The following is a 27195-nucleotide window of genomic DNA, read 5'->3' on the forward strand; positions in this document are numbered from 1 at the left end:
ACTGTAACCCTAATAACGCGAGATTTGTAGAAGCGAGGAATGTGTGAGGCGAGTGGGAAAGAACTGTGTGAGAAGTTGTTGCGACCTTGTGTAGATAATATGGAATGTAGACTAAGAGTCTACATTAGTGAGCAAAACAAGATATCAGAATGACCTATGTATAAACAAAATGCAACTGTTGCTCATTATTGTCTCTAACAAAAGGTATAAATGCTTGCTGTAATTGTTTACCTGTTGAGAAACCTGCTTAGCTCTCTCCCTCTGCGCAATAGTGAGAGTTAATAAAGCATCTGACTTGCTGTACCTAAACAAATAGTGAGAACTCTGTTTTTCTCCGACAGATTAATAAGAAAAGCAGAGGACCAGATCTTCAGCAACCTGCAAATCAGGTAGCACTATTGAAATCAAGTGGTGTTACATCAGTTCACACCAGCTAAATCTATGACCCAAAGTGTGTGAGTGAGTTGTTTTGGTGAAAGAACCTCTCCAGAGTGGGGAGATTCTGTTGCTCCTAACAATGCCTCTGATAGTCTTTGTTTAAAAACAACAAATTAAGCTGAAGCTGGTACCTTTTTGTCTGCCATAATAATAATTTAAAAAAAAAATCAACTCATCTGCAGACGTGTGACATGCCAATATTTTCATCAGCTGAAGAGTCATTACCAGTTGCCTTTAGTACAGTTTTCCCTCCCCCTGTCCCAAGCTGCTATAGTTTGCTGCATAGTATATACAGGCCTAGATTTCACAACGCCAGCCTCTCTTGCAGTCGCACGGTGCCTCAGCCCTGATGAAAACGTACCCACCACCCACAGCCACAACAAGGCTCCAGACATTGGCTGTATAAAGGTACCAAGACTTCAGACCTTAACAAATCTTCTATCAAAGAAGAGAGGGAACCCACATTTAGAACCTTCTAGGGAATAATGGGACATAATTCAAATGCTTTTAACTTTATTAAAAAAAGGGAAAGAATTTTATAAGCTGTTTTTCAAAAACCACCTAGACTCTAAGAACTTTTTGAAAAATGCAAGAGATTTGTGAAACTTCAAACTTCTCCCCCCTCAACATCCTTGTTTAAGCTCCCACTCCCCTACTCTTCACCCCTCTTCCATTGGTTTTGCCTTGCTGAATCATCAACAGCTTCCATTATGCGGTGTCAGGTGGCTCTTGATCAGAGAGCTACATCACCAATCTGCATGGCAGAAGAACAAGGAGTTATGGCTACCATCCTTCCACATTTGGCTGCCAAATTACAACACAAAAATCTTTGAGAATGCAAGGGCATTTAGCTGCCCTTATTGTGGCAGAACAGAATCACTGTAAGGTTGCCACTTACTACAAAAAAGGCACTTGTCAAGATTTTTGAGGCACCAGGCTTAAAGCTTTGCACTGAAGGAAATAAGGAATCAGTAACTTACACCAAACTATTGAAAGTTTTAAAAATGAGAATAAACGACATCTCATCTGTAGTGAAAGGTTTTGTTTTTAATCAAGGGCCAATATAAGCCACAAGAACAAAACTTGATTCATTTGTACATATCATCATCAACCCACGATAAAATAAGATCTATAAATATAGTTTAGTTGTATTTTTTTAATAGTTGGGTTCCAGGCATAATGTAAATACTTGCCACTTATTATAAGGCTGTATCAACTACTATAAAATTATAAGCGCAGATATAAAAAGTCTCATTTTCCCCACACAGAACTGCAACAGCACTGTATTACACTTCTGGATCCCAGAAAACGCAGTACATAAAATATTTTGGCATCCTCTCCTATGCCAACAATGCACTGTGACTGCTGGAGTATTAAAAACATTGTGCTTCAAAACACCTTAAACATTAAAAAGAAACACAATCATGTAAGTTTGAAAGCGCATTATTTTCTTAGCTCATCACTGAAACAAATTTTCAGTAATTTAATACAGTAGTGCTTATTTCAATATCCAACATTCCTCTTTACAACCACGAGCAAGGCTACATTTTAGTCATGGGTATTTTTAGTAAAAGTCATGGACAGGTCACTGGCAGTAAACAAAAATTCACAGCCCGTGACCTGTCCATGACTTGCACTATATACCCCTGACTAAAACTTGGGTGCTGGGGGGAGAGGCTGGCAGACTCCCTACCCGGCTCCGCTCAGGTCCTGGAAGCAGCCGGCACGTCCCTGCGGACCCAAGGCAGAGGCACGGCCAGGGGGGCTCCGCGCGCTGTCCCCACCCTGAGCGCCTGCTCTGCAGCTCCCATTGGCTGGGAACCACTGCCAATGGGAGCTGCAGGGGCAGCGCCTATGGGCGGAGGCAGCACGTGCAACCACCTGGTCGAGCCTCCACCTAGGAGCTGGACATGCCAGCCACTTTCAAGGAGTCCCCCCGAGGAAAGCGCCACCCCGAGCCCTCACCCACTCCGCACCCCAACCCCCTACCTCAGCCGGGAGCCCCCTCCAACAAACTCCTGCTGCTGCTGGGAGAGGAGGGGCATGGTGGCCCAAGAATGCCCCAGCAGCGGTCGGTGTGGCTGGCCCGGGAGCTGCCCGAGTTGCTTAGATGGCCCCAAGGCCAGCTGCACATGCCGCTGCAGAAGTCACAGAATCCGTGACTTCCATGATAGATTCACAGCCTTAACCAGGAGTACGGAGCTCTTCTCTAGTGCAGGCCTTACAATGTCATGGTAAATTGTTATTTACTAATCAGTAGCAAAGCCCTTATTCACAAATGTTGAGAATAATCTGTATTATGGACAATATAGAGTTCAAGGAAAACAAGCTCTGGAGATAACAATGTGAAGAATTTCAAACTGCTTTAAAATGATCTCTCTGAATTTGTTTTTGCCTTTTCAATGCCAAGATTTTTTTTATTTATTTTTTGAGTCTGAAGTAGATTTTCTGTTATTTTTTATTATTAAAAAAAGGTTGTCGTAGCTTTCTTATTGACAATGCAGTAGTCAGCACCACAAAGTAATTTGGAGATTATGTTCCTGGATTAAGCTCCCTGTAGCTACACAGAAGAACTCTCAGTCTGCCTGAGTGAACTGGAATCTCTTGTTAAGCCATGAGAATATATTTTAAATCTCTGCTTTGTCTATATCAACAAAAAACACTTAACCTCTGCAAAGAATCAACAGGACTGTTTAAAATAATATACAGGAGCTTTTGAACTATCACGGGATTAGTTCTCCTGTGCACACACATGCATTCATTTGTCCAAAGACAGAACTCAGCTTCTCAAGTGTGCAAACTGATGAAGACACAACGTTCCAGTCAATACATCTCTTGCTCTAAATCGGTTAACTGTCCCATTCTCCATTATTGTGATCGCTATTTTCATCCTCTTCAGAGTCAGCAGACACTTTTTTAATTCTCTGGATGGCTGCCTTTATGCTTCTCTCCAGTTCACTGTCGGATCCTTTACTGGTATCTTTCTTGAGATCTTGATTCACTTTCCTTAGTTTAACTCCTTGCCGTATAGCAGAGAGGATGCTGTCTTTTACAGAGGCATTTGAAGGTGACAAACTGGGCTGTTCCACTTTACGAAGAAGAACTTCACCACGTCGTAAAGAAGCCAAAACTTCATCCATGGAGCCTATGACAGATCAAATCAAATTATTATTCTCAGAAGGAAAAAAATAGCTAGAGTGTGGGATATGAAACCCTGTAAGAGTGTTTACATTATTTTCTTTTTTCTCTAGCAGAGATTCAAGGAAAAAGTACTGTCAGTTCTGGCATAGATTGTCATGGGCTTCAACCAGGTCACTCATAATGTTTGGAATTGGGCAGCTAAAGCTCTTGAGTTCAGAATCCAGCCCCCTTCATCAGTACACAAGCTCACGTGCTGTGCCTGAGAAGTAATTATACACAAAGGAGGACACATTTTTCATTACAGTTTTACATGTCTACATGTTTTAAAAATAATCTTGCTGAACACAAAAAAAGCTAGCACACATTCTGTATTAGAACCAATCTAGCTTTCCTCCTGTTTGCTTAGATGCCTGCTGTGACTGTCAATTGTGTTTTTCCTCAAGGAAGATTTAAAAAGAGAGAGAGATGAAGGTTACAGCATAAGGGCTAGATCCTCCTGCACTTGTGAAGGCCGTGGGAGTATCACCATTGACCCAGTGGGAGTTGGATCAGGTTCTAAGCAAGCAGGGGAATCTTTTGTGTGTTAATTTTGAAAATAACTCAGACCTGAGTGAAAACATGGTTTAAATGCTGTTAGTTTCTGAACTTAAGAATCACACTGTGCAAGTTTCTGGCTACATGCTTCTCTTCTGTTTTCTTAGTACTCTGGCATCAGCTCATGTTTCTCTTCTTTTGTTGGACTCTTTGTTGATGACCTCAGACTCAATCAGCAAGGAGGAGGTCACCTTGTCTAGTACTCAAAAGAGGCAGTCTCCGTACATCAATAGGCCCAAGCCCTCTGCTGAGCTGCTCACAGTCGGGAGTTCTTCATGTGCACTACAATGAAGGCTGTGACACTAATACTTTACACACTGTACTGAGAATGTAATACAATACTGAACTCTGCAGTCCTCTGGGACACTGAACTGCAGATGCCAGGTAAGGACTCAGCAAAAACTAATTTCACTTAGTATACACCTTTCTAAGTCAAATTTAAACTAAGTATGCAGATGAAGACACACTGCCTGATTACAAAGGCCTTTTAGACTGATAATGTTAAGACAGGTGCTCACTTAACTGTTAGCATTTTAAAAGGAAAGTACGATAATATTTTAGAGTTAATTTGTGCGAGTCCAAATATCATATGTGCTGCATACAAATCTATCAAAATACTGTACTCCTCCAAAATCTGAATATATTGTAGGAAAGCCTCCCATATTAAGCATCTGTTAAATAGTAGCATATTATTGTTATTGTGAATGAATTTTAGCAAAGCAGTTCCTATAGAAAGATAAAAATTCTGCTCTTGCACACAATTCTTGATGCCAACTACAGCACATGCATGCATCCATGGGCAGCATTTAACCCATGACCTTTCTGATTGAAGTCTTACCCTACTGGTCTATGGACCTGCAGCTAAGACTACTTTTCACAGTATCTTGGAAGAACTGAAGACTGAACAGGCAGTCCTGCCTGTGGTGAACTGAGTGATTACAATGGTTGGACAGATGTATTGTGAATATTTTGAAAAAGGAAAGGTGTGCACCACATTTAAGGAATTGCTTCACTCGCACTGCAGTGCCGCTCTGTAAAGCATCATTGTAGAATTGCTGTCTTCCTACTTACATCTGTCCCCTGGGAGTACTCAGAATATCCTATCTACTTACTTTGGTAAGCCTGTTCGCAAGAAGTGGCCAACACAGTTATGGGAGGTTTGCTGAATTCTGTTCTCATACATATGTAAAAACTGTTAGTTAAATTCCAATGGCAAAAGTCAGCCTTTGGTTACACCTGTGCAACCCCATCAAGGGGGACAATGGTGTCACACAGAGCAGAACTTGGCTGCAGGAACTTTTCCTGTGACCAATGAATGATCTAGAAAAAACAAACAACTTGACTTTCAGACCCTGAACGGAGTTTGTACAGAACCACTTACAGTAACTTTTACTTGGAAGCCAAGCAAATCTCATCTGGTCACACAAACATGGAACCTCATAAGCTCAGAGTTTGGGTAACATCAGAGTACAGTAAACATTCACACTGCATAAACAGTCAACATTAAAGTACAGGATTACTAGGAGCACAAAGCTGCCCAATGCTGCAGTCTGCCTGAGTATGTCACAAATCTTAACACACACATCCCTTCTCCTAAGATTATGGCAAGAGTTTGTTCGGGAGAAAAGGGTTCTGTCCAACGTACGATGCTAGAAGTGCCACTGTACAGTCAAAACCACTCCCCAGACGTCAATGGGAGTTGGGTTCATAAGAAAGGCAGGCACAGGTGCTGAATTTGGATCATTATATCTGAACTGCAGAACTGGCAATAAGAATTGTTTACATTAATTTTTAAAAGCTCTTAATAGTTACACCTCTGGCATGGGAAGCGAGAGCGGACCTGTCATTCTAGCAGAGACTAAAGCCAACATCATTTTCAAGTAACCAGTGATCTTGGGGGCCCAACTTTTGACAGTGATTTCCAGAAAGCACTGATCACCCATCCTCTGAAAGTCAGGTCCCTTTGAGGTGCCTCAAAATCACTAGTCACTGCTGAAAATCTTGGCCTGTGTGGACAAGTGCAGGAGAAATGCATATATTGACAGCTGGTTCATTGAGAGGTCAATGCTAATGGCCCTTATCTCTGGGAGCAGAATTATTGAAGATTTTCCTAGCCCACAGCAGAGAGAGTAGCTGTGGAGAACCTCTGCTTCCTGCGACAATACTCGTTACTTCAAGAGGGTGGGCAAGAGGTCATAATACCAAAGGAGGAGGAAAAGATCAGTCAGACGTAGTGTATTTACCTGTACAATTATTTACAGATCTTTTGGATGAGTCATCTAGTCTCCGTTTTGCAGCACTTTCTGTAGAGCCTTCGCTGTTGAGGGGAAGCAGCTGATCTTTGGTTGTCACTGGTGTCTTTAAGGGCAAAGGCTGGCAGACTGGCAGTGGTGGTGGTGGAGGAGGAGGAGGAAGTGGTGGCATAATCAGCCCCTCATTATGCTTCTGTGGCTTTGGGTCATTAGCAGGAACAAAAATCTGGACAGGGATGTCTGCTGGGGTATTCCCACATGCTGCTTTTAAACCTTTGGCTTGTGCTGGCCGAGTGCTTTTCAGCTGCCTTGGGGATGGACTTGTTATTGATACAGGCTGAGGGGACAGCGCTGGAGTCTGACGGGAAATACCTTGCGGCTGCTTGGGGCTGCGAGGCTGCGACCGAGATGTTTTTAGCACAAACTCAGCTGGACACTTCTGTAAAGAAAATGAGAAGCCAAGAGTTAACATCCCCATCGTATTGGTAAAAACAATATATGCCAAGGAAAAGACTGCATTCTGGAGCCAATACCAGACACACAAGCCATGCAAGAGGAACACCTTGTTTTTTTGATTTGTCACACTTTGGGATAAAGCAGGGAGGTGATTAAAGAACAAACATTGTTGCAATTGAGATGGGAAGCCTTGGGAGATGGGACCACAGTCAGGGTGCGTCTCCTCTCTTGACTTAATGATGTTGTGTCCCTTTAAACTGTGGTTCTCAACCAGAGGTACACGTACTTCTAGGGGTACGCAGAGGTCTTCCAAGGAATACTCAACTCATTTAGATATTTGCCTAGTTTTACAACAGGCTACATAAAAAGCACTAGTGAAGTCAGTACAAGCTAAAATTTCACCCAGAGAATGACTTGTTTATACTGCTCTATATACTATACACCAGGGGTCAGCAACTTTTGGCACGCGGCTCGCCAGGGTAAGCACCCTGGCAGGCCAGGCTGGTTTGTTTACCTGCCGCGTCCGCAGGTTCAGCCAATCGTGGCTCCCACTGGCCGTGGTTCGCTGTCCCAGGCCAGTGGGGGTGGTGGGAAGTGGCAGCCAGCACATCCCTCGGCCTGCGCCGCTTCCCACCGCTCCCTTTGGCCTGGAGCGGCGAACCGTGGCCAGTGGGAGCCGCGATCGGCCGAACCTGCGGATGCGGCAGGTAAACAAACCAGCCGGGCCCGCCAGGGTGCTTACCCTGGCAAGCTGCATGCCAAAGGTTGCCAACCCCTGCTATACACTGAAATGTAAGATCAATATTTATATTGCAATTGATTTATTTGATAATTGCATGGGAAAAATGAGAAAGTCAGCCATTTTTCAGTAATAGTGTACTGTGACACTTTTGTATTTTTATGTCTGATTGTGTGAGCAAGTAGTTTTTAAGTGAGGTGTATCTTGGGGGTACGCAAGACAAATCAGACGCCTGAAAGGGGTACAGTACTCTGGAAAGGTTGAGAGCCACTGCTTTACAACACTAGTGCTTGTCACAGGTCCTCTGGCCCTCCTCTCTCAACCTGGTGCTAACTTATACAAGTGGACTAAAATAACCATTTTGATAGCAAAAGTCCTTGCTATGGAAACTAATGTGGGTGTCACAAACAAGAGATTTTGTCTTTCCTGTAAAAATAAGCAGACGTGCTTACAGTTTTAAAAGGAGCGAGACGTAAATTTAGACACAAGAGCCTGATTTCCAGCCTAGCCTCCCGCAGTGGCGGAAAGGAATGTGCTCCACATATTCTAATTAAACAATTTGATTTGCAAAATGGGTAGGACTATCTTCTCTTTGCTAGGTTTATGTATCCGGAGGCAAACTAGTGAAAAGGGTAACAACGTGACATGGTTCCATCTGGAGGGTGAGAAGATGAGATTTCAGATTCTTACAAAAAAAGGAAAACTCTACTGATTAACTTTCTTAAGTAAAAACAAAACAAAAAACCCAACAAAGTGAGATGTACCTTAATTCACTCTTAACTGCAAGAATGTGTGTGTGTACATATATATGTATACGTTTTATTCTTCACCTCACTCAGCATGGATTATGATGGATTAATTCTTAATGATTTCACTCAGAATTCAATGGTCAGAAATGCTAAAGACCATCAACTACTATCCTATAGACATGTTCTTCTCTCAAATTGTCCATTTAAACACTGAAAACCAGGGGTTTAGAAGTCCTGAAAATACAACTCAGTCTTAAACAGTTTACTGTGCTTCTACATACCGAACAGAATAGAGGTATAGGTAATAGCAAACATTTATAGCTTCAGATGTGTCTTATGTCAATTGTGGTTACCATCACAAGATACGCAAGACATTTTGGTCCAGATTTTCAAACTCACATGCCCACTTTTGTGTGCCCAGTGCATACACACAAATCAGGCATATGTGCACAGCAGAACATGAAAACCAAATATTGAGATGCATAAGTGCCACATTTCTTCTTTGCTTAACACCTGAATCAACTTTACTGTCTTCACTAAGGATCAGGTCTCCACTCCGGCTGCCAAATGCCCATTGGCACGTGTGGGAATGACACACGCGTCCTGAGGGCAGCTTAACCCTCCCCTTACATCAAGCACCTGAAGAGAATTATAAGGCTATTCCTTAAGCAAAGATGCAGATAAGTGATTGTGGAGGTTTTCTTAGGGGGTGAGAGGAGGAAAGGAAAAGCTGTTGCCTTAAATTCTGTTCATAGTAAGCAAAAGCCACTGCAATACTATTCTGACCCTTTCTGGGATAAAGTACTAGAGTCCACAGTAGTGTTCCAAAAGCGTCTCAATGATATTTAAAGAATGTTGTAAAGGACTAATGACTAAACAACATTTAAGTGGAAGGACTCTTTCCCTCCCCTCTCCACTCACATTAATCCTATTACTTAAATGGCATCTTCATAGTCATACATCTCTTTTTAAAATGTTAGTACATTATTTACAGTACTTGCCTCTTTGAATGTTTTTAGCCTCTCCAGTGTTTTCTGGCGTTCCTGGCTTATCCAAGCTTTTTTCTTCTTCTCTTCCTCTTTCACCTTGTCTCTTTTCTGCATTTAAAGACAAGCAAGTCAAGGTGCGTGCATGCAAACGTGCAGCTACACAGTCTCTGCAAGAAATGTTCCTTTTTGGTACTCACTAGCTGGATGCTGTGATGCTGATGGAAGCGTTGTGTGTTTTCCTGGGCCTGCTGTAGTCTATAGCGGCGGCTCTCTTCGCACTGATCCTGATGGAACGGCATAATGCATGCAAACCTTAGTCAGTTCACTTTAAAAGTGCAGGTGTGAAATCTGTGCTATTAAAGCAGCTGAAAGGTCCATTACATAGGGCCGTGCCCTGTTCTGCCATGTACGAGTCCCAAGTTCAAGAGACAATGCATCAGGCCCTAAGAATGGAAGTCTGTAGGAATCTCTGCACTGACTTCAGTGGACTTTGGATCAGGGTCTTAGTCTTTCACTACTCTAGGCTGGCAGACTGGGCTTAGAAATGCTACAGAGGAAGCATGTTCAGCCTTTCATGGGAGGGGACAGCTTACATTGTTTCTCTCCCCTGCAATCCATTCAAAAACAGCACTGACAAGCACTGAAGGAACTGTACCCACCTGGCCTCAGCCAGAAGGATGGTGGAGATACAGGAAAGAAAGTGGGCACTATAAGTTACATGGAAACTCCCTCTATTCCCCTCCACTTGATGCCCCTCCTCCCGATATTTCTTTATATATAAAATTACAGATGAATCATGCACATATAGCACGGGGAACGTTTAACAGTACAATACTCTTCAACAGGCACAGGTCAGAGAAGACACAGGTTCATTATTTTCTGCCCGAGTCACCATTCAGTCATTTATTTGTCACTGTCCACATGGAGGATTTTATCCATGCGGTCGGTTAGCATTCACAAATCAGCTGGGGTTTGGTTTCAATGTTAAACAACAGAAAGAGAGCAATTAAGTGAATGAAAACAGAAGCAAAATACGTTCTCTGCCAAGGAAGTGGTCACAAGAGACAGAATGACTGACTGTTCTCCAGATGTATCTCCAATGAGATTCTTCTAGCTCTTCTAGGAAAGCTCAGTCTAGAGGGGGGTAGGAAGCCGGACAGATAGGCCAAACTCTGTTTTCTGAATTTAGTTCGGTGTGGTTACATGGGTGTAAACGAACCAAATGCATCCCAGCAAGGGATGGGCTGCCAGGGCCAATTGTGATCTCATTGTCTTTCCACTGTGCTGCTCTCACTGCAACTAACACAAATACGAAACAGTGCGTGAACAAAAAACCCACCGAAATGAAAAGGCTGGACAGATTTGCAGCGGCAACGCCCTTCTGAATGATCATCGCCCTCAAAGGTAAAGAAGGAACCATGGCACTGCATTTGTTGTTTGTACCTGCAGCCTTCTACAGTCTGGGCCAGATTCTCTCCTGCACTTCAGCTGCTTTCTGCCATACTGCTAGGGAACAAACAGCCCTAAACCTGGCACAGCCAGCCAAGGGAGGATTCTCCCCCATGTAGGTGGATCCTCTGGTGGCACAGAGCCAGCGTTACTGCTCTTAGCCCATACTCCTTCCATCTGCTGGCAAGGGATCTGGCCGGGACTTCACTGCACTCTAGTAACCCCAGGCGTCTATCAATCCCCTTGGGGTCAGCGGCGGCCAGTGTAAGTTAGAGCAACACTAATGTATCATGGGAGACTGTCCCAGAGCTGACCCAGGATCAGTGGAGCATGAAGCTGTCTCAAACCCCCTCCCCTCCTGACCAGGACCAGAACCTAGTCACATACTGTCCTGTATACTCCTCCCAAAGCTTCCCTCATGGTTTTCCATCTATTCCTCAGCAAGCAGGATTTGTGGCATGAGCTAAAGAAACTGCACAACTCCAGGAGCACATTTACTTTTTTGTTCCTGAGGTAGGCTCGTCTCGCACAGATAGTCCCACGTTTAGCCTCCAGCCGCTGAGTCTTCAGCCTCAGCTTTGTGATTTCTGATGAGCAAGCACAATGTTGTCCCACTGTCTGCTCAATGACCTGGAGCTCCTCAGGATTTTCACAGGTATCATAGTAAACAACTTCATCCTGTTTCTCTAGAAAGGCAGTCGGCATTTAAAAAAAAAGGAGAGAGGACTCCAGAGTTCCTTAAATGTTTAAACACTTCGAGAGCTAATGACACCTTAAAAGCCATTGAAGCCAGTAGGTAATTTGTTAGACAGAACAATTTTAAACAAAGCGGATTACTCTTACATATATTCAGCTTCATCCTGCAAACACTTACGCACACACATCGCTTGACTCCCGTGAGTAAAGTTACTCAGGTTTGCAGGATCAAGCTTATGCTCCCATTCTTGCCATCACTTAGTTTCCTATTTTAAAGGTCTCCTTTTTTAGGATAACGTGTATAACTTTTCATTCACCGATTGGAGTCTCGTGGCAAACTAACAAGCGTCATGAGACAAATACTAAGCAGTTTATTCTACTATTCAACAATGGACAACATTGTTTCACTGGACGCTGTACTTACAAATAATGGAGAATACTTAACATGGATTGGTATGAACATGAGAAATGTCTAACATTGTGTGTCAAACATATACAGTAGTTTAGAAAAACAACAAGAATGCATCAGTACTTCAGAAGCATCAAATTATCATCACTTCTTTTTGGTTTTAATATTGTGTGTTTTGCAGCTTTACCGTAATTCTGCTGCAGTTCGACACTTTCAATATTAGGACCCAATTGTTAATTGGGTCTCCTTAATTGTGTCACAGGCACATCACTGTGTACGCACAAATCAGGTAATTGTAGGACCAGAGACACACATGCACATTCAGTTACCTGTTTTATACATGCAAAAGAGATGCACACACATATCAGAGAGACAGTTAAGAAGGTAAGTTGCCAATCATAGAATCTCAGGGTTGGAAGGGACTTCAGGAGGTCATCTAATCCAACCCCTGCTCAAAGCAGGACCAACCCCCAGACAGATTTTTGCCCCAGATCCCTAAATGGCCCCCTCAAGGATTGAACTCTGAGTTTAGCAGGCCAATGCTCAAACCACTGAGCTATCCCTCCCCCCAACTTTTTTTGTGGGTGGCACTTAATGTATATTTATCAAAAAGCATTACCAAATTTGCTTAGTAAGGCAACAAAACAAAAGTTGCTTCAGCACCAAGAAAATCCAGTAATGCTCCCTTGGCATCAAGAGCCAAGTAGGTGTGATTTACTTTTTTATAGGATGTGTGCCATTCTGTGTTAGAACGTTTGGCTTTCTGCTTTTCTTTAAATTAGGATTTTCTTTCTTACCTTTTATCTGTCTCCTTAAAGTGTCCAGCTGTGTAATAAGCAGCATTTCTTCATGTTTAAGTATCTCAAATTGTACATCATACAATTCCAGTTGGGTTTCATAATACTCTATTTCCAGCTTCTCTACTAGAGCTATATTCTCCTCTTGTTCATCAAGGTTTTCCATCTGCACGTTTCCGAACAAGAAAACAAAAACAAAAAAAACAAAGCATCAGGGAGAGAATACACACAGAGACACACTCCAAGGTTAGCTTTATACAACTCAGATGGAAACAGCAGGAGTAAAAACAACAGACTGACTACTTAGTCATTTCAACTGAGAACAGATGGTTGTTTCTAAAGGTGGCCAGCAAAAGGGAGACATGAGACATAGCTCTGGGCCCTTTTTTTGGCACTTATTTATGAATGAATGAAGACCACCTGAAAGAACTGTGTGCAATATATAAATAAACTAATAGCTGAAAGCCCGTGCTGTTGCATGGGTAGAATTTGTCAAATTGTGTGTAAAAGAAAGTTGAAAATGGCTGAGAACTTAAAAATTGGACAGTAACAAACCACAAATCCCAGTGGTGATTAAATCTGGGATAGTCTGAACTAAAAGCGCTCTCAGCCATGCTTGTAGCTGTTTCCATTGCTTCACAGTCATTCAACAGACATTTTAGGTTTCAGAGGGACACAGTGACAATCCTGGAATCTTATTACATACATCAAAAAATTCCACCCACCTAAAACAAGCTGGGGGAAAAAACTGTTTATCTCCATTAGTAATTAAAATCGTGTCTTCCCAGGACAACTCTCTATGGCAACTGGAGAGCTAGAGAAATGATGACATCACAAGTTCCTTTTTTAACTCCAATGCCTACTAAACATAGCTGCTCTCTATGTAGATCTAGGGGACATGACTGGGCACAGTCCCCTGCGAAAATTCTGACCACAATGACACATGCTTAGCTGACAGAGTGATGGACACAACACATGCTTTAGACAGACATGATTGGTTTTCTGAAGCAGAAACTGAAAGGGGTTAGATAGAACCTCATTAACCAGGAGTTCCTGTTAACCATTCATTTAAAGAAAAAAATCTCTTAGGGCCTCCTGCAAAACGTATCAAAGTCAAGGTGAGTCTTTCGATCAGGTCCTTAAAAAACGAAGCTTTGAATTTTAAAGGTCTGTACATGATCTTCAGTCACAAGGGCCTGTGTCGCATTGCTTGTTTGGACATGCATGTGCAGCATTTGATTTTACAAGACAGAATCAAGATCAAGGACTGAAACCTAAAGTCTGTGTTATTTCAAAATGAAATAAAACAAAAATGGCCAAACAAGTGCTATGAATTAGTGCGCCACACACTGATCAGAGATAATACAATAGTAAATTATTTCCAGTGGTCTGTTGTGGATTTTACTGATGAAAAGCTCTATCCAATAAAAATACCACCCCGGATGCATGACTCTGCATCACAAATATTTGTTTAAATTAATAGAATATTGTGCCGTTCATAATTCCCCCCCCCCCCGTAATAATGCTAACAACAGTTCTCCACTATGCAGAAATCTATTATAAAGGACCTTTTATAAAACACAAATGCACTGGTCTTAAGAACAACTAGAGACAGTATAGTATATTACACTTGGAAAATAAAATAAAAATCCGAGAATTGTAGTAGTAGTTAGAGACCATATCATTTTGAATTTTTATATTATTCAAGGCACAAAATTTCCCATTTCTGATTCAGTGCTATTAATATATCCCGAATTATTGTAAGTTATTCCTCTCTGAAAATACCTCACTTCTCTGTGTTAACATTGAAAAGTGAAAGTTCTTTTAAAAAGGTAAAAACAACAACACTTTAATTTGTAACTTTTTTCTAAGCACTCCTCTTCCCCTATCCCATGCACACTTGCTGGGGGAGTAGTAATAAAAACCAGGGAGAAAGTGTACATTTCTCCACAATTTCAAAACAAGAAGTTTTGAAAATATCAAAAGGGGGAGGTGAACCTTTTTTCGTTTCAAATTTTAAAAAAAACAAACAAAAAAACTAAAAATTAATCAAATAAGTCAGGGGAGGGGGAGGTTCCCCCCACAAAATTGTTTGAGGCAACCCTGGTTGGTTTGGTTTTTATTTTTATTTTTTTAAACAAAGAAATTTTTCATCACAAATTTTTTAGCATTCAGCATAGCACTTCACCACTGGACAGAAATGGGCCTTTTGACCCTGAACATCTCCCACTGACTACAATGGGCTTTGGATGAGGTCCTTGCATTGGGGTAACAGAAAAGAATTCAAGTCACTCTTTGCTAGGATCTTACATTTTTCCGGATGTCAGTTCTCTTGTGATTCAGACACAGTTCTCTCGCTCTCATGTGCTGAAGAGTCTCTTTTGCTAACATATACTTCAGGTTTTCTAGTCTTGGAGAAGCAGACGCCCAGGTGGCTTGGCCAAATCTCTTCCGATCTTGTTCCATCTGTTTGTGCATTGCTGCCAGATTAAAGGGTTGCAACAAAGCATCATAAATGCCGTGACACTAATAACTTTCTTCAAGTCCTACTGAAAGTGGAGCGCATGAACTCTGCATGGTATTAAATATTTTGAGGGAATTACTTATGTATCGACCGTGCTGTTTTGAATTTATAGGACTAGAAAAGCTGAAATCATTGTATTATAAATAAAGGTCTAATGTTTTGGTCACAAGTTCCACCATGCACATGATTAAATACAGCATTAAAAAACCCTCTGATTTAATTAGCAGGATGAAATCCTTAATGGTCTGCACCAAAAAAAATTAGAGTAAATATTTGTCAGATGAGGTGTTTGTTGAGAAGCTTGTCAGCCGTAAATATCAGGCCCTGTCTACGAACAAACTTGCACTGCTTTAACCAATGGTGAGGTTTAGACCAATTTAGTCAAACTGGTGCAAGTTATCATGCAGACACTTTTATTACTTATGCTGGACACTGGCTTGTGCTGGCCCCAGAATTCACAGGTGGGAGGGGCTGCAAAGTGGTTCAAGGGTGTTCTCCTCCTATCTGCTGTCTTGTACTGAGCACAGCTCAGCCACACTAGGGCATATGTGCTTTAAAGTCAACTCTTCAGAAAGTTCTCCCTCATTACCTGCCAGTGCCGTTACAGTTTCTTTGAAGTAGCTCACAGTGATGTCCTGAATGGAGCACACCGCTTCTTCAGCTTGCTCAGTCCAGTCTTCAGCTTCCTTTTGCAAGGCTTCTATTCTTTTAGGGCCCAGCCTACCAATCTGTAAGGATTTCTACAGAGAGACATGTTATTCTTCAACCAAACGTCAATCACGACAGTGTTGTAACTCAGCCTGTACAGTACAATGGAAGTTATGCCAAGGCAGGCCATAACGGCCTCTACATCTACTGTAGTGAAGTGAATCATTACTCATTAATCGAAGCTACCCTATTTTTGCTCTCATTGTCAAAGAGCCACCTTTGTTCTATAACACTAGCTTGAGCATTGCTAGTTAGAAAAGCGTTGGATTAATTTATTTCTTAATGTTAACCTTCATCTTAAAAAAAAATTACTTCTGTCTGAAAATGTTTATCTGTGACCAAGAGTAACTCAAATATATTCTGTTCTATTTCAGTTACAGCGATAGTCTCTTTTTTTTTCTCACATGTTTTACTTCATGCATTTGACAGCACTTTGCACTCTTATCTGTTTGTGAGGATCTTTCACACAGCAACAGGGTACACAGAAAGATTTAAGAGGCAGGAAGGTGCATTTGTAAAATCCACAAAAATTGCCAGGGGAAAAGGGTGAATGTAGAACCTGAAAATACTTTAAAAACAATTGAAATCTAGTCAAATATTCCATTTAAGATTTTAACATAAACAGAACAAAAAATTTTTTTCAGAGTTTGGTCCGTTAACTGCAGTCTTCACTTAGCTCACCATAAATAAAGCAGCACATTGGAAACTGTAACACCTTGTGCATTGATCTTAGACTTTCAGTTTGCAGGCCCAATATGGTGAATTAATCATGATGTTGTAGCCTTAACTCAGCACTACTTTGCTTCTGTTAGTTCCACCTAAGACATGATTTTAAACACTTCTTTAACACTGTATTAAAATGAAAAATCAAAGCAATGCATGACTGCTTTCCTTCAAAGTATAATACAATTGCAGGGTACATCAGATACAAAAACACAAGATACTGACATTAGTTGGAATTTTCAAAAGTGAATAAAGAGCACAAGTCCTTTTGAAAGTTAATACAACAGGTGTTCTTTTGTCGCTGAAGTCCCTGTAAACTCAGAATACCAGGAAAAATGCCTCAGAACTGAAGGTTTTTTTGCTTAAAAAAAAAAAAAAAAAAAAAAAAAAATACACCACCAAACCCACAGTGGAGGAAACTAAACAGAGCATTAAGCGGAAGCCAGTGGATGAGATGCTATTCAAGCCTTTACCACATGGATCTTATACAGGCTATTGACAACAAGTCAGCTTTAACTCTGAATGTTTCAGGTTTTTATCGTGTTACGCACAAGTTGATGAACTTGGGGAATAAAGCCAGTGAATATAAATCTTGGACATACTTAAGTAGTTCGGAGCCTAAATTGCACAGGGGGCAGATGGAGTATATCACATGCCAGGGAGTTTGATCTCTCAAAGAAAAACCTACCAGGATTTCCAGTCTGTATAATGTTGCCAATTCTCGCATATCTCTAAACGGCTGCAGTAAATATTGGTAGAATTGTGTTGCCATGGTAACTAATTCCTGATAAGCTTCATCTTCTTCTTCATAAACCTTCATTAAAGCCACCATTGTGTCAGCATTTTTATGCATCTGTAGAACCTAATGGATAAAAGGTTTGTTAGTTAGCATTAGCGCAGTACATGCACATTTCTCGGGAGAATGGACAGAAAGAGCACCACTGTTATACCTCAGAGCCTACATTTTGTGTGTGTGTATATTGTCACCCTTGACATATGTGAGTGGAAAGAACCTGTCACTTATCATTAGATGAAATAGTCAAGATTTCCACTTGGAAGAGATGCACTCAAGGCATTCAGCAATTACACCCAGCAGGAAATATCACCAACGACAAACTCGTAATGGTACTAATCGCTGAACATTACATTAGAAGAATGACTACACAATAGTGCCTAGGACATTTTACTTTTTATTGTAAAAAATTCTAAATGTTCACAATGATTTTGTCATTGCCTATTATAAATATGGATGGCTTGCACAGTAAGTAGATGAGACACCATGGACATGAAGGACAAAGAAGGTATTCCTTAAAATCTCATTCTTGCATCTTTTCCTCCTCCCCCAAGACTACTAAAAGCCTACTAACGAGAAGTGGATTTTGTATCTGGAGATCTGACTCCAGACACAAATTTTCATTTAAAAATAGAAATTCAGACACAGGCTTTTATTCCTGATAACTTCTGGAGTGTATTATAGTTATATTCCTAAAGATGCAGTATCAGAATGGCATGTATGAACCTTTAACTTAATCTTAACTATGCCAATAATATGTATTTTGATTTTTAATTCTTGTGGGGAGGGACTTCCTCTTCCAACATGTCTGTAATAAAAATAAAATAAAAAAAATTAATGGAGATATCCTATCTCCTAGAACTGGATGGGTCCTTGAAAGGTCATCAAGTCCAGCCCCCTGCCTTCACTAGCAGGACCAAGTACTGATTTTGCCTCAGATCCCTAAGTGGCCCCCTCAAGGATTGAACTCACAACCCTGGGTTTAGCAGGCCAATGCTCAAACCACTGAGCTAACTCTCCCCCAAGTCTCATTTAGGGCCTTTAAGTGCTACTGCAATATAAATGATGTTTTTTTCAAAATTGCAAATTTAATAGAATGCCAATAGATCAGTGAATATTAGTCGCTAGTCACAAAATCATTACATTTGCATGACACAACGTAACCCCCATTTATTTTTCTTATTTCAGGATGTTTGGGCAAAAGACCACTAAAGTTTTTAACAGTTTTGTGTGTTGCGAGAGAGAAACTGACAACAGCCCAGTCTGTGTGCCAATTAAGCTGAGACTGGCTCCACAGGGAACCATCATCCTTACCTAGAAGGATGCTGGTTGTGATACCAAGCCTCGAAGTGTGGAAAGGAAGAAAAAAGAGGAGATACTCAGGAATGTGACAGGGAAATGAAGTCTTCTATGCAGGGAGGAAAAATAAATGGGAAATGTGGACCTGATAATGTTGCTATTGAAAGAGGTGAAAATCCTCACCCTATTCTGGCTACTTTATTCTGGGTAAAAGAGCCATGTTAGGGGCAAGGCCACACAGTACTGCTGAGATTCCAGGCAGCGTTGGGGATCATAGGGCTGCCCCACAAGGCTGTTGTAACTAAGATGGTCCCCCACAAGCGACTTGCAGCAATTTAATGATCTGTTTTTTCCATTGTCCACGCCAAGTGAACAACAAAGTTGGAATGAAAGCACAGTGGTTAGCTTCATTTCTGATTCTCACATACAACGTGGGGGAGATGGAGTTTCATGTCGCTGCTGGTGAACATTTATAATTGGGAGGAAATAATCAGTGAATATTAACGACTACACATGAGAACATTTTAATTCAGCTTAAGTTTTGTAAAACCCTCCAGTTATAACACCTAATTTTCTTTTAATAGAAGTCTGGCGGGCTGTTAGCTCTAACGGTTCAGTTGGCATTGCTATAATTGCAGGAACTCCACTTTGGAACAAAAATAGATGAAGTTTCTATATATTTCCATGTGTCTTTGTTGGACCCATTGTACGCTGGAAAGGAAGGTATTACACTTCTGATTGGTGCAGTAGATAGAAGCAGGATATATTTACTCTTGCCTCTAGTTCCATCTACGCTGGCACTACCACCATTAATGGAAGGACTTGGTTATAACCCCACAAGGATGATCTTGTATTTAAGACAAGTCAAGAGAAGACCATTTTATTGATGGCTCTGCACTAGGTGCCCCTTGATACCTGGGGGAAAAACAACAGAGCCTCAACATCCTTACCTCTAAAATGTGTATAAACAACCCACCTCACAGGTGCATTGATTTGCGAGGCCACTAGAGACAACAGTGCTGTTTAAGGCATCCCCTGACATGGCTAAATTATTGTCCCAGATTGCAGTATAGGTGGAACTGAGCCATGGTTTAATCATGTTCCCAAAGCATGCTAAAGGCCTGCCAAAGTCCAAGGCTGTTATTGCATGGGTCAGGAACACAGATTTATACAGTGTTCACTCCAACTTAATGGAAAGACTCAGCTGTGCTTTAATTGGGTAAGGAGGCAGATAGGTTGATTCTGGTGATCCAATTACAGTCCTTTTTACTTATTAAAATGTAAATAACATCTTGTGTAAGGAGCATGCATAAACATTGTGCATCATTCTGGAAAAAAAATGATTATTGTGTAGATAAACAATGATGGATCAGGTTGTGTGAAACACGAGGCCAAAAGCAGACTGTTTAACCACCTAAAAAGTATAGTAAGTGTGCTAAAAAAACCCACATCTTATTGCTGTTAGCAAGTGGAATTTAGTTACTGCAAACATGGTTGTGTGGATGCAGCATAATTAGTCTTGACAATTGTTTTTAAAAGGCTGTTTTAAGAGTTATATCCCATCTGCATCTAGGTTACTAGGAATCATTTTTTTAAAAAGTGATTTCTTAACACTGCTGAAAATATAGATGTGACCCTAACATACTAAGGAACAGACTTTCACTAATAGTGCCTTGAAGTATCTTTTTTTTGGTTTTAATTGTCTGTTCATGAATCATAGTTGGCAGTTTTTCAGAAGGTGCTTTTATACGTATAAGATATAAGAACATGTATCACCATTAGTTTATACACCAAGTATGCCAAAATTTCACACTTAGGCATCCATAAATCAGATATCTGACACAGGCACAAGGCCACTTAGATACAAACTGTAAAATCTTCAGTTGCGTGCATGTACCAGTCGCTATTATACATACATTAGATGTTCACAGACTTTTTGGTGGGTACGTAGTTTTAAGAGTATGGGGTGATTAGTTCACATTATTTTGTGTCTTATTTTTGGTAGACATTATTCTATGGGCAGAGGTAGTGGATATTCTTAGTTGAGGCATGTTTAAAAAATATAAAGCTTTGAGTATCTTGCACAATACTTTGTATAGGACACTTGAAACTCACTTTCATTCCATATTCTTATAGACATGGCCTTTATGTCGGTCATTCCATTCAGAATACCCGAGCTTGGTAGCTTAGCTATTTTTGGATATACAAGTGTTTACTCATGTAAACACAAAGCTTACCACTGGTCCAATATTCCACAGTGTCACATCCACATACTTGCACACACTCCAAAACTTTGTTCTAGCATCGGACTAGATGACAGGATGGAAGATGATGCATTTCCAATTCAATTGGGAAGTCACCATAATTTAAAGATCTACTAAAACAATGTATCTATTGACTGACGAAGCACAACCTAGGAAAATAGCATCTTCAGGAGAGTGTGGTTGAATCAATAGAGCTATGGGATAGGAGTAAATTTACACTATGTCCAAGTTGGAAGGGTTGGGGTCCAAATGAGGCACCCCAAAAGAACTGTGAACCGTGTGGTTCTTTCACTGTCATATGAACTAACCAATAATACATGAATCTCTTTCAGCGGATGCTCTTGTAGTGACATCACCCATTCATGCAAACATAGAACATTCTACTAGGAGCCCAAAAGGACACATGAATAGGTTCCACCAGTGGTATTACTGATCCTTGCCTCATGGAGACAGCTACTGTATTTTAGTCTCCAGTGAAACCACCAGTGAAATGAGCTATAAGTGACCCATCTATATAGTTTGGGTATCAAGTTGTAAAAGCACTTTGGGGCTGAAAAGTGCTATGTAAAAAGAAGTAGAGCTCAGAGCCCTGTAGTCCATTAGGATATTGGTCTAGAGATGTGTAAAATTATGTTCAAAATCAGGCTAAGCCCGCCAAGCATTGGTGAAATCATTCAATCCCTTTTTGGGCACATGGGTCTATTTCATGGTGCCCATGCAAAAGCCATCGAATTTCACATGTTCCCCACCCAAAATGGCAGTTTTGGCTACTGGTCAGTTTTAGCCTGAAATCCAAATGAAAGTGAACATAAGAACGGCCATACTGGGTCAGACCAAAGGTCCATCTAACCCAGAATAGAAGTGGCTTGTACTAACCCTACCAAAACCACCACTATTGGGCTGGAGGGACTGGAGGCCTGACCAAAGGCCTGTGGAGGAATCTGGGTTGCCCTTGTGTTCAGGCTTCACCCGCAGGCCTGTGGCTGGGTTACTAATGGTAATGCTGTCGCCTTCGGAGCTGTGAGGAGCACTCAGCACAAAGTGCCACCACCCCAAGGACACGTGCCATACCGATGGCACGGAGAACATTTCCACACCCCCTTGGGTACCTGCCCTGTGTGGGTCTCAGCACCAGCCCCTCAATGGTAACTGGGTCCCATCGCCCCCACTCCCAAACACCCAGCCCAGGGGCCTGTACCCTCCGCAGGGCCTCCTTGGCCCGGACCAGGTGCCCCTTCAGGGCCTTCCTGCGGAACTCGTGCAGGTTCTCGAAGTACTCGGCCTCCTGCTCCTGGTCTTGGGCGAAGAGCGAGTCCAGCACCACCCTGCGGCCGCACAGCTCCAGCGCCCAGCCCAGGTAGCGCTCCAGCCCGCGGCACAGCGCCTCCAGCTCGGCCTCCTCCAGCACCGGCCCGCTGGGGAAGAGCAGCGTCCACAGGCTGCCGCTGCTCTGGCCGGGCAGCACTGGGGGCAGCTGGGGGAAGCAGGGCTCCAGCCGCTCGCTCAGCGCCGCCAGCTGCCGGTGCACGCCCAGCAGGGCCTGCGCCGAGAACAGGCCGGCCCAGCTCTGCTGTTGCTCGGCTGCCGGCGTCTCCTCGCCCCCTTCCCCGGCGGCCGGGCCGGCCGCCCCGCGCTGCTGCTCCTGCAGGGTGCGGTTGTGGCAGGTCACCGCGAACTTGCTCTCGATCTCGTTCCAGCCCACGAGGAAGCGCAGTTTGTGCGGCTCGGGCTCGGCGAACGCGTTCTCCCGGATGGCCACCCAGCCCTCCAGGCTGTCGGGCTGCGGCTCGGCCTCCATGGCCCAGCCCGGGGCAGGCGGCTCAGAGCCCGGCCACGCTACCGGACCCGCCGCCCGCGGGCTCCTCTCGCTGCCCGCCCAGCTGGCCCCAACGTTCCGCCCCCCGCTACCGGGTATCACCCGGAGCGAAACAGAAAGTGACATTTCTTAAAGGGCAGTGGGGGGGGGGGGGGGGGGAGAGAGAAGTATGCGGGAGGGATACACGTCACCAGAGCCTCTGTTTTTGATTGGTTCCTTGGCTTTGGGGAGGAGCCAAAGAGTTGCCCCAGGAAGTGGAGCCCATTGAAAAACAGATGCTCCTGGGAGGCGTAGTCAGCCTGTGCCTTTAAAAGGAGGAGCCGCGAGGCTGGAAGAATTGGTCCCACTTGAAGAATATAAACACACAGGCATGCACACACCTCTCCCTCTTCAATGTAGTTAATGTTCCCTGATTTAAACCAGGATCAAAAATGCAGTTGATATGAATAATTAGGGTGACCATACTATGCTAAATACAGGACCCCGGGTAAAATTACTCATATTCAAGTGCATTCAATGGCAATCAATCAGAGCTATGCAGTAGAAACGTTCAAATTAACATCAAGTTAACTGAGCTCCTGTCAAAAAGAAATATGGTGTAGTTGAATTATTTTTATTTACCTTCTTATCTGTAAGGCTTTAGGGTTCACAAGGGGCCAGGTGACACACATACCTACCACCTCACTCACACACACAGGGAGCGGTTACACACAAACACTCCCATACCCCTCTCTCACATGGGGGAGTGACCAACCAACCTGACCCTCCCTGCCTGGCACTCTCTGTTCTCCACGCCTGGCTGGGATGGACCCACCTCTCTTGGTACCTGGCACCAGGTCTTCCCAGGGCAATATGTGGGGCCGGGGGTGTGTGTGGGGGGCACATAGGATCACATGCCCCTGCCCAGATTTCTGTCAGGGTTCACATCAGAATGTGGCCAGCAGCAGCCTTTCGGCACCATTCAGGAGGGAAGGGACAGGAGCTGCTTCCAGCTGCAGGGAGGGGGGGTGGGGAGTGGAAGGGATGGCCTGACCCACGTCTTTGCAGAGCTCATCTCTACTCTCCCCCTCCCTTGTGGCTGGAAGCAGCTTGTTCCTTCCTGCCCACACAGTGTGGAAAGGCAGCTAACATCTCCAGGCTACTGCTGGCAACTGACACAACCCAGCCACCTCCTGTCCCCTGGCTACAGCACGGGCAGGAAGGTGTTAAGCCCTAAGGATGCACAGGGCCCAGGGAATCTGACTGCAGGGCTTCAGTGAACATGGCCAGAGAGATGGCTCAGCAGGGGCTAGTGCCTAGGGGATGGAGCAGTCCCGTGCTCCCTGGGGGCAGGACCCGGGCGGGGGAAACAGGTAAAGAGTGTAATAAGCCCCTGCCTGGGGGGCTGCTGTGGAACTTGTAGGTTTGGGGTGTGAACAGGCTGAGGGGCGGAGAGGCTTCCGTGTACCAGCACTATGTGGGACATTGGCACATGCAGGGCTTGGCTCGTCCTGGCCAGCGCCCTGGGCAGGAGGGTCTTGGGCTTTCCCAGGGCACCGGCCCAGTCAGAGGCAATGAGGGAAGGAAGGAGTCTGCCAGCCAGGCTGTTGGTGAGCTGAGCCCTCTGACCAGGGGCTGGTTCTCTGCACAGTGCTGGGAGCAGGAGTGCCATGCCAGGGGCGGTGAGGATATAGAGGAGCAGGGCGGGGGGCGGGCAAAGAGACAAAGCAGGGAGAGGACAGCGAGAGGGGGAGCATGTAAAGAGCCGATGGGTGGGCAGCAGAGGCAACATGTAACCGGCTGCCGCCTCCCTGCAGCTCACAGCACGCAGCCAGTGCTGATCGGAAACGGGATGGGAGCGGGGCCCTGCTGGCCGAGAGCCAGCACGCAGTGGGGGCTGCACTGATGGACCAGCAGAGGAAGCTGCCAGTCCCGTGTGCTGCAGCTTTGCCCCGCCACCCCAGCCTTGCACACCCACCCCCCTTGTCCGCCACTGGACCCCCCACTCACTGCTGGTGAGTGAGCGGTTCGCGAGCAGGGATCCAGCCAGCAGCAGGATCTGCCAGTACTGATTGGGAGGAAGGGGGGACACACGACTGAAAATATGGGACAATTTGCCCGTTTTTAAGAAAAAGTTGGGACACCTGAAGAAGGGCTTAAATATGGGACTGTCCCTTTAAAAACAGGACATCTGGCCACCCTACGAATAATGCAAGCACGTGCAGTTCCATGGTACAGTCACTGTGGCAGTGACTGAGCAAAAACAATATTCAGTTTAGGAAACAGATTTTCATGCTATGCATTGTGAACTAGTATGCCACAGAGAATTATGTTAATGTAACACTGAGAAATTATGCTCAGTCAAGAATCATGAAATACATACTCACTTCCACTATCACAATATCTTAGCATTAGTTTGCCCATAGTTGAAACATAGCCATCTCTGGTTCCGGGCTCATCCACTGCCTCAGTTTCTCCTTGAATGGTCATCTCGCCGTCTTCCTCTCTAGTATTCTACCAGCTTTCCCTTTGAGACAAGTAGTAGGCCTTTCAACAGAAACTATCTAATCTGTTTGCCCATCACTGTTGTATTTGAGACCCAGATCCTCAAATATATTTAGATACCTAATTCCCCTTGCTTTTAATGTTGTTGTAACCATGTTGGCCCAGGATATGAGATACTAGGTGGGCCAGGTAATATCCTGGTGGTGGAATAGACAAGTTTTTGAGCTAATGCTAAAGAATAATCCTAAACCTGAAAGCTTGTCTCCTCCACCAACAGAAGATGGTCTAGTAAAAGATACTACTTGACTCACCTTGTCTCCCTCATTGATTTCAATGGTAGTTAAGCATCTACATACCATTGGGGAGCTGGGCCTGATTGCTTTCCACATAAAATCAATAGCAATTGTGAAGTCAGTAATGGAGAGAGAGCAATACACTTTACCCAGGACATGTGATAAATATAATTGCATAGATAACTGATACTTTACTAATAAAAACCTCTAATTCAAAATGTATTGTCGTTTAGACATACAAGAGGAAATACAGAGCTGTGTAGAAGTGTATAGCAAGTCTAGAACCTGATTCTGGAAATAATGGGACTAGTTAGGTGAGTACAGTTGCTGACATGTGCAAATGTTTAGAAGGTTATGCTCTTCAGTGGCAGTCATACACCACTGTTGCAAAGTTATCAGCTCTTATAAATTAAGGCAGGTTGGACAGGTTCATTTGATGGATGGGAGATTACAATGATGTAGTCGCAATTCAGCACTATTTTCTCTCAACCTGAATGTCTCAGCACGGTGTTAAGAGGATGCTGCTACTAGAAATGGCAATTTTTAGATGAAAGATAATACTGGGCTGGGGTCAGAATGATAGAAAGGCTGATAGTACTTTGCCCGCAGCCCCAGAGCTGCTAAGTGTTTCTGCCAAAATCAGCAGCAAAAGAGTTAACAATGTTGATATTTAAATTGTCATCATTAGCATTCAGCATCAATACCCCTTTGATGTAAAAGGAGGAAACCCACACCCCTCTTAAAGCTAGTGCCCCTTTCTACCGCTCTGTAGACCCAAACAGCACTGCATCAGTTCAAATTCTGAAGATTGTCTCAGCCTTCATAATTTAAAAGGGAAGCATAAATTATAGAGAAACTAGGAAAGTGCCGGACACAAAACAGTGAAGGGATCAAGTGAGAAGAGCAAGTATAGAACTTGTCTACTTTCAAATGGATACATTTACCTCATAAACAAAACACCACATTTTCCTCCAAATTGAGTAACTTGAAGTATGCAAAAACTGAAACAGAGACACTGCAGGTGAAATGCAGCTCTGTGCAGAGGGTAAGCACAAGGCTTAACTCCCACTTACAGCTCCTTTTTTAAAAGGTTGAACAGGACTTAGGTAGTACAGAGCCCTGCTGTACACGGGTGAATTTCAGCAAATATTCTGTTGTGGCCTCCTAAAATAAGGGCATGCGCCATCAGTGCCAGTTTTGCACCAGGATAACCCTGGGGGCGGGGGTTATTCCAGATTTACGCAAGATAATTGAGAGCAAAATTTGGTTCTAATTTGAAAATTAATACAGACAATCTTGTCAAAATACTGAGAATGGCTGCAACTAAGGCTACACCATTCATGTGGAAATATTTCCTCTCTGACTTCAAAAATAACAGAGGAGATGCCAGGAGTTTATGCAGAATGAGCCTGGCCACATTGGTAGTTAGTTCATAATTCATCACTTAGTGGACAAACAGCAGGAGTGAGAAAAAATGAGAGGAAGAAACACAAAAATAAAGTGGAGAATTTTCCTTGGTGGGCCTGTGTGGCCAGTGAAACACAAATAGATATTTCTGAGGCTGCAGTAACTGCACTGTGCT

At 43.3% G+C, this 27195-nt stretch overlaps 1 protein-coding gene across 1 annotated transcript; it reads right to left on the reverse strand.

Annotated features, from left to right (window-relative positions):
- Nucleotides 1-1465: 1465 nt before the first annotated feature.
- WHAMM (WASP homolog associated with actin, golgi membranes and microtubules) lies at nucleotides 1466-22965 on the reverse strand. Its single transcript, XM_054042033.1, has 10 exons — nucleotides 22219-22965; nucleotides 17353-17526; nucleotides 15823-15973; nucleotides 15020-15189; nucleotides 12710-12875; nucleotides 11306-11493; nucleotides 9556-9642; nucleotides 9371-9466; nucleotides 6417-6864; nucleotides 1466-3583 (listed from the first exon to the last, which is right to left on the reverse strand). Exons 1-10 carry the CDS (start codon nucleotides 22960-22962, stop codon nucleotides 3288-3290), a joined length of 2520 nt encoding a protein of 839 aa, XP_053898008.1. The 5' UTR covers nucleotides 22963-22965; the 3' UTR covers nucleotides 1466-3287.
- Between the last annotated feature and the right edge of the window lie 4230 nt (nucleotides 22966-27195).

The sequence above is a fragment of the Malaclemys terrapin genome, chromosome 10, assembly GCF_027887155.1.
Source record: "Malaclemys terrapin pileata isolate rMalTer1 chromosome 10, rMalTer1.hap1, whole genome shotgun sequence".
Taxonomy (NCBI): Eukaryota; Metazoa; Chordata; order Testudines; family Emydidae; genus Malaclemys; species Malaclemys terrapin.

Excerpts from the sequence above, each read along its gene's own strand:
- WHAMM (XM_054042033.1), bottom strand. The coding sequence starts at position 22,962 with ATGTCACTTTCTGTTTCGCTCCGGGTGATACCCGGTAGCGGGGGGCGG. Across the intron at positions 12,876-15,019 it reads GAACTGACATCCGGAAAAAT|ATGGAAAACCTTGATGAACA; the intron begins GTAAGATCCTAG and ends GGAAACGTGCAG. Across the intron at positions 9,643-11,305 it reads CCTACCTCAGGAACAAAAAA|GATCAGTGCGAAGAGAGCCG; the intron begins GTAAATGTGCTC and ends CCGTTCCATCAG.